The 14,267-nt window shown below is 41.1% G+C and overlaps 1 protein-coding gene across 1 annotated transcript in view; it reads right to left on the bottom strand.

Annotated features, from left to right (window-relative positions):
• Window positions 1-1,942, bottom strand: part of LOC127416265 (uncharacterized protein C14orf132-like) — a 53,710-nt gene extending 51,768 nt beyond the window's left edge. The window contains exon 1 of the mRNA XM_051655516.1: window positions 1,694-1,942. Coding sequence (XP_051511476.1) covers window positions 1,694-1,720 — 27 coding nt within the window. The 5' untranslated portion in view covers window positions 1,721-1,942. The remainder of the gene's footprint in view (window positions 1-1,693) is intronic.
• Window positions 1,943-14,267: the final 12,325 nt, after the last annotated feature.

Here is a 14,267-nt window from a genome sequence, read left to right as displayed (position 1 = left end):
ACACACCTGACTGAGTTACACCTGTTCTGTCTGGAGGAATGGGCCAAAATTTCAGCAACTTATTGTGAGAAGCTTGTGGAAGGCTACACAAAATGTTTGACCCAAGTTAAACAATTTAAAGGCAATGCTACCAAATACTAACAAAGTGTATGTAAACTTCTAACCCACTGGGAATGTGATCAAAGAAATAAAAGCTGAAATAAATCATTCTCTCTACTATTAATCTGACATTTCACATTCTTAAAATAAAGTAGTGTTCCTTACTGACCTAAGACGGAATGTTTTGTACGATTAAATGTCAAGAACTGTGAAAAACTGAGTTTAAATGTATGTAGCTAAGGTGTATGTAAACTTCTGATTTCAACTGTGTGCATATATATATTTATATACACACACACACATTATATGTATTATCTAACTCTAATGATACTACAGTAGTGTGAAAACCTGTCATTCTATTGCCTTGAGAAGTTAATGAAACGTGAGGAAATCTATCTATCTATCTATCTATCTATCTATCTGTCTATCTATCTGTCTGTCTGTCTATATGTCCGTCTGTCTGTCTTTTCTATTTATTTATCTTTCTTCTGTCAGGTCTCTGTGGAACGGTAAGAACACAACGACTGCAGTTCAAGTTTAGTGTATTGCTTGGCCTTGCAACCTGTTTTTCCTTTTGGAATAAAAATCCTAACAATAATGGGAACACAAACAGTTTGCTTGCCGATTGATTGACAGCTACATTGACAATAGCCTGACACTGTGGTTCTTAAAGTAGTAGGCTATAATATTGTAGAAGTTGGCATATGACTATTAAAGTAATACAGTATTTTTTTTTTTTTTTTTTTTTTTTATGGCATCTGAAAGAAGATTAAAAACAAAATGAGCAAGAGGTTTAATGCTTTACTTTTTTTATGTACAGTATGGTCTGTAGCCTATGTAGTCTGTACATAAGGCCACTAGTGAAAATGTATTGTATTTGCTATTATTTTCTAATTTACAGTAATAGTTTTTTTTTTTTTTTTTTTTTTTTTTGTAGCAAATCCTTTTCATATGTTATTATCAGCATAACAGTGTGATTGAAAAGTTGAGTTGAAAAATGGAATGATGAATTTCTTAGTACTGCGTATGTCCCTGTATTGCATTAATGACATGCGTATGCACTAAGGCTGGCATATACTCCACAGGTTTGCGCGAAACCTGATGATCATATTATCCAGCACGATTTGTTAATGACATAAAATGCATCTTGTGTGTTTTAATGGAAGCAAAAAAACAAAAACAAAAAACAAATCTGACTTTTTGTTCAAAGGAGTTAACATGCAGTGACCTAGAAGTAGAGTTTAATTAGTAGATAGAGTAGAACAGAGTCTTGCATGTTTCTTCTTCATTTTACATCATAACTTGTCTTGTTTTTAAATTATTTCCAGGTATAAATGGCATTTTAAATCTCAGATGTGCAATCTGGTCTCAGTCTATAAATTAAATATGCATAGGCTACAGTACATTATTTTTGCAAAGAAATTACGTTTGCTGCCAACCATACAAGATCCTGATATGTAACATCAAGTTTCGAAATGCTAACCCCAACCCACAACTATGAGTTCCATTTGAAGTTCCAAGTTTAATGTAGCCTACGACTGTTTTTTTTTTTTTTTTTTTTTTGCTAGCAAGACAAAAGAGTGAAAAATCCTACCTGCGCAGCCATAAATGACAGATCCATGATGGTTTGCTTTTTAGAATAACAATAAGTAAAGCGTCAGAAAGGTCAGGATGCTAAATTTCTGTATCTGATCTGTCCACGAGGTTAACCTATTTACATCCGAATGATATCGTCGAGTTCAGCTCCATCCTCCACATGCATCCTTACGATCATATGTGCGCGCGCGGTCATTTTACAGAAGGATCAACAGCGAGACGGGAGTTGTGAGACAAACCGGAGGAGAGGAAAACAAGAAGAAAGGGGGCGGGAGAGAGAGAGAGGGTGGGCAATTGAGACATTTCTTATATATATATATATATATATATATATATATATATATATATATATATATATATATATATATATATTTTTTTTTTTTTTTTTTTTTTTTTTTTGTTTAATAATCGTGACAGAACCGTCTAAGAGAGATTTACTTTTAGAAAAAGCTTTGTCAAGGCTGCACGTGAGATTATGAGGTCAAAATAGTGGTCGCGATATGCAGTGTATAAAAAAAGAGAATGCAATATGAAGCCAAATGCAACTAAATACTTTATGATAAATGAGGTTGGAGGAGCGTGTCAAATATTTAATGTATGTGGATCCATTGCTGTGTTATGATTAACAACACTATAAAAAGAAAATGTCTTAATGCATGCAGAAGGGTCTGAAATAATCAGCAAGGGTGAGATGCTGTGTGGCTGTTATGAGTTACCAATTTGTAGCATTAACCTCTTCAACTCTGTGGCATTTTTAGGCTGCAGTTTTTCACACTCAAATTAATTCCACCAAATATTGATTTCTGAACTCTTAATAAGTTAAAACATTAGTATTGTGTTGTTTAAAAATAGATATGAACTTGTTTTCTTTGCATTATTCGAGGTCTGAAAACACTGCATCTTTTTTGTTATTTTGACCAGTTGTAATTTTCTGCAAATAAATGCTCTAAATGACAATATTGTTGTTTGGAATTTGGGAGAAATGTTATCAGCACTTTATAGAATAAAATAAAATATTACTCAAACACATACCTATAAACAGTAAATCCAGAGAAACTGATAAATTTGTAGTGGTCTCTTAATTTTTTCCAGAGCTGTATATATATATTTATGTATATATACAGTATATATATAATTTATTATTAGTTTATTTATTTTTTTAACTTTTTTTAACACCGGGCTCTCTCTCTCCTTACACTTTCCGCTCTCTCTCTCTCTCTCTCTCTCTCTCTCTCTCTCTCCAGACTTCTGATCATTAACACCTGCACATAGTCATACTCTTCCAAAGCAGAAAGCCATGGAGGAGTACATTACCGTATGGGCTGGCCAACGCCCGTTCAGTCTTCTATGGCTTCATGAATGAGATCTTCCGAGAGTATCTCCACCAGTTTGTCATCATCTACACTGATGATATACTCATCTACTCCACCAGTCTGGCAACTCACAGTCAACACGTAAAACTTGTTCTTCAACGTCTCCGTAACCATCCGTTGTTGCTCATAGTGGAGAAGTGTTCCTTCCATCAGTCCTCCATACAGTTCTTGGATTACACCATCAGCCCCACTGGTGTGCAGATGGATCCATGGAAGGTGCAAGCCATTCTCTCTTAGTCACAACCCACCACAATGAAGAAGCTCCAATGCTTCCTGGGATTTGCAAATTTCTATAGGCACTTTATCAGAAATTTAATCTCCTTCGTTGCTCCGTTAACTTCCCTCCTCCGACATAAACCTAGAACTCTTCCATGGTCTCTGAAAGCTTCCATGGCATTCCAAACCTTTAAGGAAATGTTCACCTCGGCACCCATTCTCCGCCATCCAAATCCCGAGCTCTTCTTCATGGTAGAAGTTGACGCCTCAACCACTGGCGAAGGGGCGGTGCTTTCTCTGTGGCAAGGTACTCCTCCCAAACTATTCCCATGTGCTTTCTTCTCCCGAAAACCCTCAGCAGCAGATTGGCAACCGGGAGCTACTGGCCATCAAGCTGGCGCTTGAGGAGTGGTGCCACTGGCTTGAGGGTTACCGTCACCCGTTCCAGGTCATCACAGATCATCAGAACCAGGAATACCTTCACTGTCACCTGTCATCCAGGGTCCAAGATAAGCCGATGCTCTCTCTTGAATTCACTCCTCCGAGCCAGTCATCTCAACTCCTGAACCTATTCTCCCTCCAACCATCATCATCAACCCCATCCAATAGACCCTGGATGAGCACATCACTTAAGCTAGTAACACCGACCCAGCTCCCACTGGATGTCCACCTAATCGCACCTACATTCCAGCGGGGCTGAGAAACCAACTGGTCAACACCCTTCATTCATCTTTGGGCTCTGGACATCCTGCCACAGCACAGACCTTCTCGTTCCTTCAGAACCGCTTTTGGTGGCCAGTATGTCCAGCGACATCCAGCACTTCATCAAAGCTTGCCCAGACTGTGCCATATCTAAAGTTCCTCATCACCTACCAACCAGCATCTCTTCCCGTTGCCCGTTCCTCGCCGACCCTGGTCACACCTAGGAGTGGACTTCATTACAGACTTACCTTCCTACAATGGTTACATTTGCGTGCTGCTCATAGTAGATCGCTTCTCCAATGTCTGTCGGGTGGTTCCATTAAAGGGCCTGCCCACTGCCCTCGAGACCACGGAAACACTGTTCTATCATGTCTTCCGAAATTATGGCTTCCCCGAAGACATAGTGTCTGTCCGTGGTCCTCAATTCATCTCAAAGGTTTGGAAGGCACGCTTCATGTCCATCAGCCTCTCCTCCGGCTACCACCGGCAGTCAAATGGGCAAACAGAGAGGAAGATTCAAGAAATAGGCCGTTCCCTACGAACTTACAGCCATTGCCATCTGTACCAATGGAGTCGCTACCTTCCTTGGGATGAATACACTCAGAATTCCCTTCGCCAACCAGCCTCCAGCATCACTCCATTCCAGTGCATACTCGGTTTCCAACCACCTCTCTTCCCTTGGTCGGGTGAACCTTCGGACGTCCCAGCAGTAGACCATTGGTTCAGGGAGAGTGAGAGGGTCTGGGACAGTGGTGACATCCATCTTCAACGGGCCGTCCATCAACAGAAGAGCCAGGCTGATGCTCAGCGCTCAGCAACACCCCAGTACCAGCACGGGCAGAATGTCTGGCTCTCCGCCCGAGACACTGAACTCCGGCTGCCATGCTGCAAGTTAAGTCCCTGCTACACTGGTCCCTTCACCATCTTAGAACAGATAAATGCTGTCAAATATCGTCTACAACTACCCCCTCATTACCGTATTGTACCCTCATTTCATATTTCTCTTCTAAAACCTTACCATCCTTCTCCCTCTCTTCCCCCAGAGTCTGGTGAGGGTTGTGATCCCCCTCTGCCACTGCTCCTGGAGGACGGTCATGTGTACTCTATATGGGACATCCTGGACTCCCGGCGCTGGAGGGATCCTGGACCCAGCCCTGCTTACCAACTTCCATGCGGAACATCCCGATTGTCCAGCGCAGCGTGGATGAGGTCGTTCACGGCATTGGGGGCTCAGGGCCTTCTGTCACGCCCACGCCGGGCTCTCTGGACTTCTGATCACGAACACCTGCACACAATCACACAGTTAATCAAGGATGCTACAAATACTCACCTCTCACAGACATTCTCTCTCAAGTCTCACAAAGGACTGGTACAGACCTAATCTGATTACATTTTGTGGTAACGCAGTAATGTAATGCCTTACTTAACAAAATTAAGTAATCTGATTACAGTTACTGACATGAATAAAATTAAATTGACTTGGATTACAGTTTTATTGCTAAAACAATAATATTAATTAAGTAGAATGCATTTTAAAATGTATTACATTCCTATATTGGTACTTTTATGTGTGTTGCTGTGTCAGCTAATGAGCATGTGCTCTAACAAACCACCATAGCATAGAGGACATGTATCGAGGTGATGGCAGATGAGTGAGCTGTTACTATGGATGCAGCGGAGTGTAGTTGTTTATTCAAATTGAAAACGAAAGTGAAGCGTTTGAAGTTTTCATGCACTCACAATCAATCTCAGCGTGGGCTTTGTCAGCATGCTCCCAACCCTGCTCCCAGCAAGGCTCCTCCTCAAATCTCCAAGCTCTACCCCATCCTCACACGCCTCCCTCATGTATCCCTCTGCAGCTGCCGCGGGAGGAGAGGGGATTGGTTTCAGGTGTATATGGAAAACAGCGCTCGTTCACCGTCTGACAGAGGGATATATTGCTTACTAGGTGGGAACATTTGCAGAGCGGCATCTTGAAAAAGACGTCGCTAAGCAAACAGCTCTTTCGTGTTCTTTATGTACTGTACACAATAAAACACAAGCACAATGCTATAGCGTTACAGATGCGCAAGTGATAAAGGATACTCAATTTGTCCTAGCACAAGCATTTACATTTACATTTATTCATTTGGAAGATGCTTTTATCCAAAGTGACTTACAAAAGTGGAAAACATAAGCGAATCATCTTAAGTAGACAGTGGTATGAAAAGTGCCATATTACAAAGTTTCACTAGCATCAGAATAGTAATCAAAACAGATTAAAGTGCAACAAGAAATGTTTTTATTTTTATTTTTATTTTTTTATGACTGGTTAAGCGCTCATGGAAAAGATGTGTTTTTAGCCATTTTTTGAAGACAGAGAGTGAGTCAGCTTCACGGATGGAGTTGGGAAGGTCATTCCACCAATGTGGTATGATGAAGCCGAAAGTCTGGGAAAGTGTTTTTGTGCCTCTTTGTGTTGGTACAACAAGGCAACATTCCTTAGCCGACCGCAGGCTTAGTGGGCACGTAGCTCTGCAGAATTGATTTTAGGTATGCTGGACCCAGTGACTGTACTGTATGCCAGCATCAGAGCCTTGAACTTGATACGTGCATCAACCGGCAGCCAGTGAAGAGAGACAAGGAGTGGTGTAACATGCGGTCTCTTTGGTTGATTAAAGACCAGACGTGCTGCTGCATTCTGGATCATTTGCAGGGGTCTAATTGCACATGCAGGGAAGCCTGCAATGAGAGCATTACAGTAGTCCAGTCTAGTTATGACAAGTGACTGAACAAGAAGTTGTGTGGCATGTTCAGAGAGGAAGGGTCTTATCTTCCTGATATTGTAGAGTGTAAATCTACATGATCTTGCAGTCTTTGAGATGTGGTCTGTGAAATTTAGTTTGTTATCGATGGTTACCCCTAGATTTCTGACCGTTTTGGAAGACGTTGCTGTAGTTGCACCCAGCTGCACGGTGATGTTGTGTTCAACAGCAGGGAGATAATCCACTCACTGTAAAGTTGTGTAAACACACACATGCTGCACATGCACACACACAAACAGACATACATACACACACACATACACTATATTGCCAAAAGTATTCGCTCATCTGCCTTTAGATGCATATGAACTTAAGTGACATCCCATTCTTAATCCATAGGGTTTAATATGACGTTGGCCCACCCTTTGCAGCTATAACAGCTTCTTCTGGGAAGGCTTTCCACAAGGTTTAGGAGTGTGTTTATGAGAATTTTTAACCATTCTTCCAGAAGCGCATTTGTGAGGTCAGACACTGATGTTGGACGAGAAGGCCTGGCTCGCAGTCTTCGCTCTAATTCATCCCAAAGGTGCTCTGTCGGGTTGAGGTCAGGACTCTGTGCAGGCCAGTCAAGTTCTTCCACACCAGACTCGCTCATCCATGTCTTTATGGATCTTGCTTTGTGCACTGGTGCACAGTCATGTTGGAACAGAAAGGGGCCATCCCCAAACTGTTCCCACAAAGTTGGGAGCATGGAATTGTCCAAAATCTCTTGGTATGCTGAAGCATTCAGAGTTCCTTTCACTGGAACTAAGGGGCCAAGCCCAGCTCCTCAAAAACAACCCCACACCATAATCCCCCCTCCACCAAACTTCACAGTTGGCACAATGCAGTCAGACAAGTACCGTTCTCCTGGCAACTGCCAAACCCAGACTCGTCCATCAGATTGCCAGATGGAGAAGCATGATTCGTCACTCCAGAGAACGCGTCTCCACTACTTTAGAGTCCAGTGGCAGCGTGCTTTACACCACTGCATCCTATGCTTTGCATTGCACTTGGTGATGTATGGCTTGGATGCAGCTGCTCGGCCATGGAAACCCATTCCATGAAGCTCTCTACGCACTGTTCTTGAGCTAATCTGAAGGCCACGTGAACTTTGGAGGTCTGTAGCGATTGGCTCTGCAGAAATTTGGCGACCTCTGCGCACTATGCGCCTCAGCATCCGCTGACCCCGCTCTGTCATTTTACATGGCCTACCACATCGTGGCTGAGTTGCTGTCATTCCAATCACTTCCACTTTGTTATAATACCACTGACAGTTGACTGTGGAATATTTAGTTGGAGGAAATTTCACGACTGGACTTGTTGCACAGGTGGCATCCTATCACAGTACCACGCTGGAATTCACTGAGCTCCTGAGTGCAGCCCATTCTTTCACAAATGTTTGTAGAAGCAGTCTGCATGCCTAGGTGCTTCATTTTATACACCTGTGGCCATGGAAGTGATTGGAACACCTGAATTCAATTATTTGGATGGGTGAGCGAATACTTTTGGCAATATAGTCTACATGCTTGATGCAACATACAAGCAAACCTGTATATTCACACTGAAACAACAAGCATTCAAATATACAATGATTTTACTATCAAAGCTGTCTCCAAATGGGTTTTCAGAAATGTTTTCAGTTCATTAGTATTCTTTTTCTGTCTTTCACACCAATACAAATACAGGTAAACAAGCTTAATGTACACATACATGCCACACACAGCTAAGAAGGTTGTAGATAGCAGACACACACACACACACACATACCTGAATATACTACTACAGCATTTTTAGAAATGCACTGGATCTCTTTAGCCAAGTTGCTGTCTTTGTCATATTGCTGTAATTTGGCTAATATTTCAGTCAATATTAAAGTATTAAAAGAGCTAATAGTGTCACATTTTTTTTTTCTGCAGATTTGATTACTTTTAGAAAGTTACTTTCTAAAACCAAAGTAATTAGTAATGTAATTACTTTCCAGATGAAGTAATTAGTAAAGTAATATAATTACAATTTTCCTAAAGTAAATAGTAATCAGTAGTGGGTTACCTTTTGAAAGTAACTTGCCCAACACTGGTTTTGGTCCCCCTTGATCATGTTTCAGCGTTGGTCTTTGGGCATCAGATGTTGCAGGGATGATACAAGGTAAATCAAGGGGGGCAATGCAACTTTTGCTAATATCTGTAAAGAGATCATTTGTCTTCATATTCAGCTTTTGTTTTAAATGAAACTCACTACTAATTGTAAATAACACTGATTTGGATTCAAATTTAATAATCTTAATCTTTACATATTATATGAGGTTGAAATATCTTAAAATCAATTGGCTCTCTTGCTGCTTAATCACAAGTACTTATTAGGAGCTGAAGGTGTCGGACTGAAAGAGTCATTACTGGACACATGAATCCAGCAACTGTTTATGGAAGAGTGTTGAACCGCCACTCTCTCTCTTTCATGCATTAAAACTATCTGAATTGCAAATGTTAATGCTAATTGTCATTCTTTGCCTGTGACCAAAACTAAGCCACCCTCTTAACAGCTAATGGGGCTTAAAAGACAGAATTGCTGTACTGGTGGCAAACACTCCTGTATTTCACCAAATAATTCTGAAGACAGCTGAGGAGACACTTTGCCGAAACCTTTCAACATTTCGTTTATGTATGATAAACAAACAGTTTAAAGCAAAGAGTTGTTGAACTGCCAGACAAACACTCAAACTCAAAACTGCAAATGTCCGATGGGAAGAAGTGCCAAAAAAATGACAATGATGGATCCAGTTGCGAGAGAGTTGCAATATAATGTGCCAGTGCAGCTACAGGAGAGAAGAGGCAAACTTATCTTCTCAAAAGAATTTTGTTTCTGTTATGGCCACAGCACAAAACTACCCTCAGAATAGCAGATATGTAACCAGTCCTGCTCGACCTGTTCTGAGGCGGATTCAAACCAGCATCTCCGGCATGGGAGGTGGGTGCACTAACAAGGAGGCTAAAGGCTACAGCCCCTAGCGTCAATCGCTAGTGCGCATCTTGAGGCCAGGGGAGTGAGGTTTTACACACACTACACAGCACGTACCAGCTGGCTGCCGTTACACTCACCCCCTAAACCTCACGCCCATCCGGGTCACAGCACCAATGTAACCAGTCCTGCTCGACCCACTCCAAGCAAAATTCAAACCGGCGTCTCCGGCATGGGAGGCGGGTGCACTAATGAGGAGGCTAAAGTATACAGCCCCCAGCATCAGTCGCTAGTGCGCCTCTTGAGGCCAGGGGAGTGAGGTTTTACACACAATGCACAGCATGTATCAGCTGGCTGCTGTTATAGATGCATACATTTTTAATGTATATAACAGAACATTCCTTCAGTCATCGATAAAGTTTAGGGCACACTTTCTGTTTAAATGTCTGTCTCCTAGCAACAGGCCTCCATGACTGAAACCTTTGGGGACTAGAGATTTCTGCTCATTAGTGTTAGTTGAGTGGGTGGGTGGATCTGAAGTCCATTACAGGCCTGGAGAGTGAACCCACACTCTGCTTATTAACATCATTTAAACAGAGACAAATTGTTAGAAACAAGTAAGAAATGGAATAAATCTTTTTGGTAATTAATCTGATGGAAGAATGTGATTTTAATGGCATCCTTAATGCTGAGTTATGTTATACAGTGCTGTACTGTACTGTAAATATCTGGTCCATTCACCTTTGAAGCATATGTTGGGGTGTACACTGTCAAAAGTGGTAAGCTGCAATTATTAAGTTAAAGAGATATTTCTACATTCCTTGTAGAAAAGGTATTCTTGGTGTAACCTAATGTAGTCTGGTTGATTCAGTTTTTGACTTGAACGAATCCAGTTCATTTATATGTTACCATATGGAGCACATTTACTCTTAAAGAAATTAATTGTAATTTTGAAACATATATTTAAAATCATGAGCACTCACATGAGATGAAGGGCTCTATTTTTGTAAGCACAGTGCTATGACCGTGTGCTGGGTCTTTTTATGAGAGTGCTAATTCTTAGAGCAATTTAAGATTGCTACCCAGTATTCTACTGGCAAATGTTCAGTCTCTGGACAACAAGCTCTGTGAGCTGAGAGCACGGATCTCTTTCCAACGAGAGACAAGGGACTGCTGCATTATCTGCCTTACAGAAACTTGGATGTCTGCGGAGATTCCAGACTCAGCCATCGAACCCGCGGGGTTCTCCGTGCACCGAGCGGACAGAGCGAAAGACCTCTCAGGTAAAAGCAGAGGTGGTGGTGTATGTTTTATGATCAACAAATCCTGGTGTGATCAGAGGAATGTACGTTCTGTCAAGTCTTTCTGCTCTCCTGATCTGGAATTTCTCATGCTTCTGTGTCGACCATTCTGGCTACTGAGGGAATTCACAGCAGTCATTATCACAGCTGTGTACATTCCGCCACAAGCCGCCACAGACCGGGCACTCAAGGAACTGTATGGGATTATAAGCAAGCAGAAAACCCTGTACCCTGAGGCCATGTTCATTGTGACCGGGGACTTTAACAAAGCCAATCTCAAATCAATCGCACCAAAATACCACCAACACATCAGTTTTAACACAGGAGGGGACCAGGTTTTGGACCCTTCCGGGATGGCTACAAATCCCTCCCCTGCCCACCATTTGGCAAATCGGACCACTCTTCCATTCTGCTTCTGCCTGCTTACAGGCAGAAACTGAAACAGGAAGCACCCACCCTCAGAACGATCCAGTGCTGGTCGGACCAATCAGACTCTATGCTACAAGACTGTTTTGATCATGTGGACTGGGAGATGTTCCGGTCCGCCTCTGATGACGACATCGAGCTTTACGCTGATTTCATCAGAAAGTGCGTAGAGGATGTTGTTCCAACCAAAACAATACGGATAAACCCGAACCAGAAACCTTGGATTAATAGCGATGTTCGCGCGGCATTTAATGCACAGACCTCTGCTTTTAATTCCAGGAACGCAGAGCAGCAAAACGCCAGTACAGGAACAAGATTGAAGGACAGTTTAACACCACCAACTCTAGAAGCATGTGGCAAGGAATTAACATCATCATGGACTTTAAAGGGAATAAAAACTCCACCGTGAACACCTCTGCCTCTCTCCCGGATGAGCTAAATACTTTTTATGCACGTTTCGAGGGAAATAACACCGCCCTCGTGGAGAGAGCTCTCGAGGCCGGCGCTACAGAGGTTAGTTCACTCTCCGTCTCTGTAGCAGATGTAACGATCCTTCCGACGGGTGAATATCTGTAAAGCCACGGGTCCAGATGGAATTCCGGGCCACGTCATCATGTTATTGGACCCTTTCACTCATGGATTAAATTAAACATGGCTGACTGTGAATAGTGAATTTCTACAATGGTATCAGTTACTGAAAACTATTGTTGCTGCATCCACATCACTAGGTGTCAGTGTAAGTCCAAGACAACACAAACAAAAGAATTATCTATTAATTAAAAAAGGGGGACAATTCGGATGTTGTGTATTTTGACCATGGTGAATGTAGTGATGTCATGAACTATAGTGTATCATACTTTACTGAATAGGTCTCAATTAAATTCTGATATGGTGGTAAAGTTTTAAATTGCCTTCTGTTGCATATGACTTTATTATTTTCTACACTGTATACAATAGATGACATTGTGGCATAAAAGTGAACTAAACATATATAAACAATGTTTGAATACAGGAAATATTGCAGCTGACTCCACAGCACAGGGGCCCTGACCTTGGTCACACTCTTCGAATCACATTTCTTACTCTCTTCTAAAATTCCTTCTCTTCTCCTCTTTTTCCTCACCTTTATCTAGAACTTTCCTAAAAGTAAGACGGTATTCTACTAACTTGCTTGCTGACAAACTGGCATAGGAATTTCAAAAGAAATTATCTCACTTGACTACCATTTCCCTCAGTATTACAACTGAAATCATATGAAACACACTATGTATTATATCAGGGCCTGAAATTCATTTCTGAAGGGCTGATTGCCCCCCCTTAGATGCCTCATATTGTTGGGGATTTTTCCACTTTGTAGTCATGACACAAAGATATTCAATGTTGTATAATAATAATAATAATTATTATTATTATTACATTATTTCACCTAACTGTTTCTATCAGTTATCTCAAATGGTATATCCTATGGACCTGTTTTTCTTAATTATATCTTTTATTTTGATCTCTTATGCATTATGATGTTTCTTTTCAGTCACTTCTTTCCCAGCAAAGCGCAATGTAATCTATGCTGTAACGTGCTGACTTACATTTATTGTTGTTCTTTGCAGATACTTTATTATAAATTTCATTTATTTTTCCATGTTATTAATGACATATTCTTATTTTAACAATATAACTTCTTTATAAAACTGGCAAGAACAAGTACTCAGTAAAGGAAGACGAATTACTTAAAGCTGCTATAGCGAGCAGCCCCCTCTTTTGGCCAAAATAAACAGCACACGGTAAACCTTGTTTTGAACACGCAGTAAAAACTGGGACATTTCCAGGGACAGCTCCAGTCAGGGACAGACCATCAAAAACCATGACTGTCCCTGGAAAACGGGGATGTCTGGTCACCCTACTGTAGACTGTAATCTCTTTCCCAGTTTTAGGTGATACTTCTGATAAAACCAATTCACAGACTATATAACACGGTAAATACCACGAGCCATCACCATGCTGTACAGATAATGCATAATTAGAGCAGAGGAGATGAGCTCTTGCCCTCTCTAAACTGCTGAATATATATCATCCCACTGCTGCTTCTAAATGCTGTCTACTTGGCACATTTTGAATCTGCCTGAACCTGGTTTATCAGGCATTACTTCATAGGTAACAGAGCTGAATGTTAATATGAGCTTAAATAAAACTATGAAACTTTGAAAGAAATGAATGTCTTAAAAAGCCCAGGGACCCAACAGGTTATATGCACTCAGTTGTCTTAGGACTGAAAATACCAATGTATTATATCATTTTAGTGTGTTATCTATGTTCTAAATCCAGTGTTTTTTTTTTCCTTTTTTTTTTTTTTTAAGAGGTCATAGTGATTGCCATAAGACCACTGCAGATACACTAATCAGGTAAAATGGTTCCATTTTGATGTATGATGGCCCATTTGTTACAATCTTCTGTGCATTTTCATGCATTACATGTTGGGACATTGGATCGTTTGCGCATTAGCCTCATGTGATCCTGCATACACACGCATGGACATTGTATTTTGGCTTCACTGTACGCAACGCATAATTTAAATAAATTTTAACTGACTGATCTCAGTTCAGAAGACTGGGCTGTCTGTAAAGAGTTAAACTTTCCAAGCACGAAATGTGTTATGTGACAAAACTTGTGAGTTTGTTTATGGGAGAAATGTCAACAACACTTTGTTTGGTAAGAAACCTAATGAAGTTTTTACACTGAAACCTGTTTGAGTCAAAACATTAGAGTCTTTAGTTTCATCCGATATGGCATTTTTAAAATGTACGCGATTTTTTGCG

Source organism: Myxocyprinus asiaticus, chromosome 25 (genome assembly GCF_019703515.2).
Source record: "Myxocyprinus asiaticus isolate MX2 ecotype Aquarium Trade chromosome 25, UBuf_Myxa_2, whole genome shotgun sequence".
Classification (NCBI taxonomy): Eukaryota; Metazoa; Chordata; class Actinopteri; order Cypriniformes; family Catostomidae; genus Myxocyprinus; species Myxocyprinus asiaticus.
Note: the sequence above shows the minus strand (reverse complement) of the source record. Positions and strands in the feature narration are given on the sequence as shown.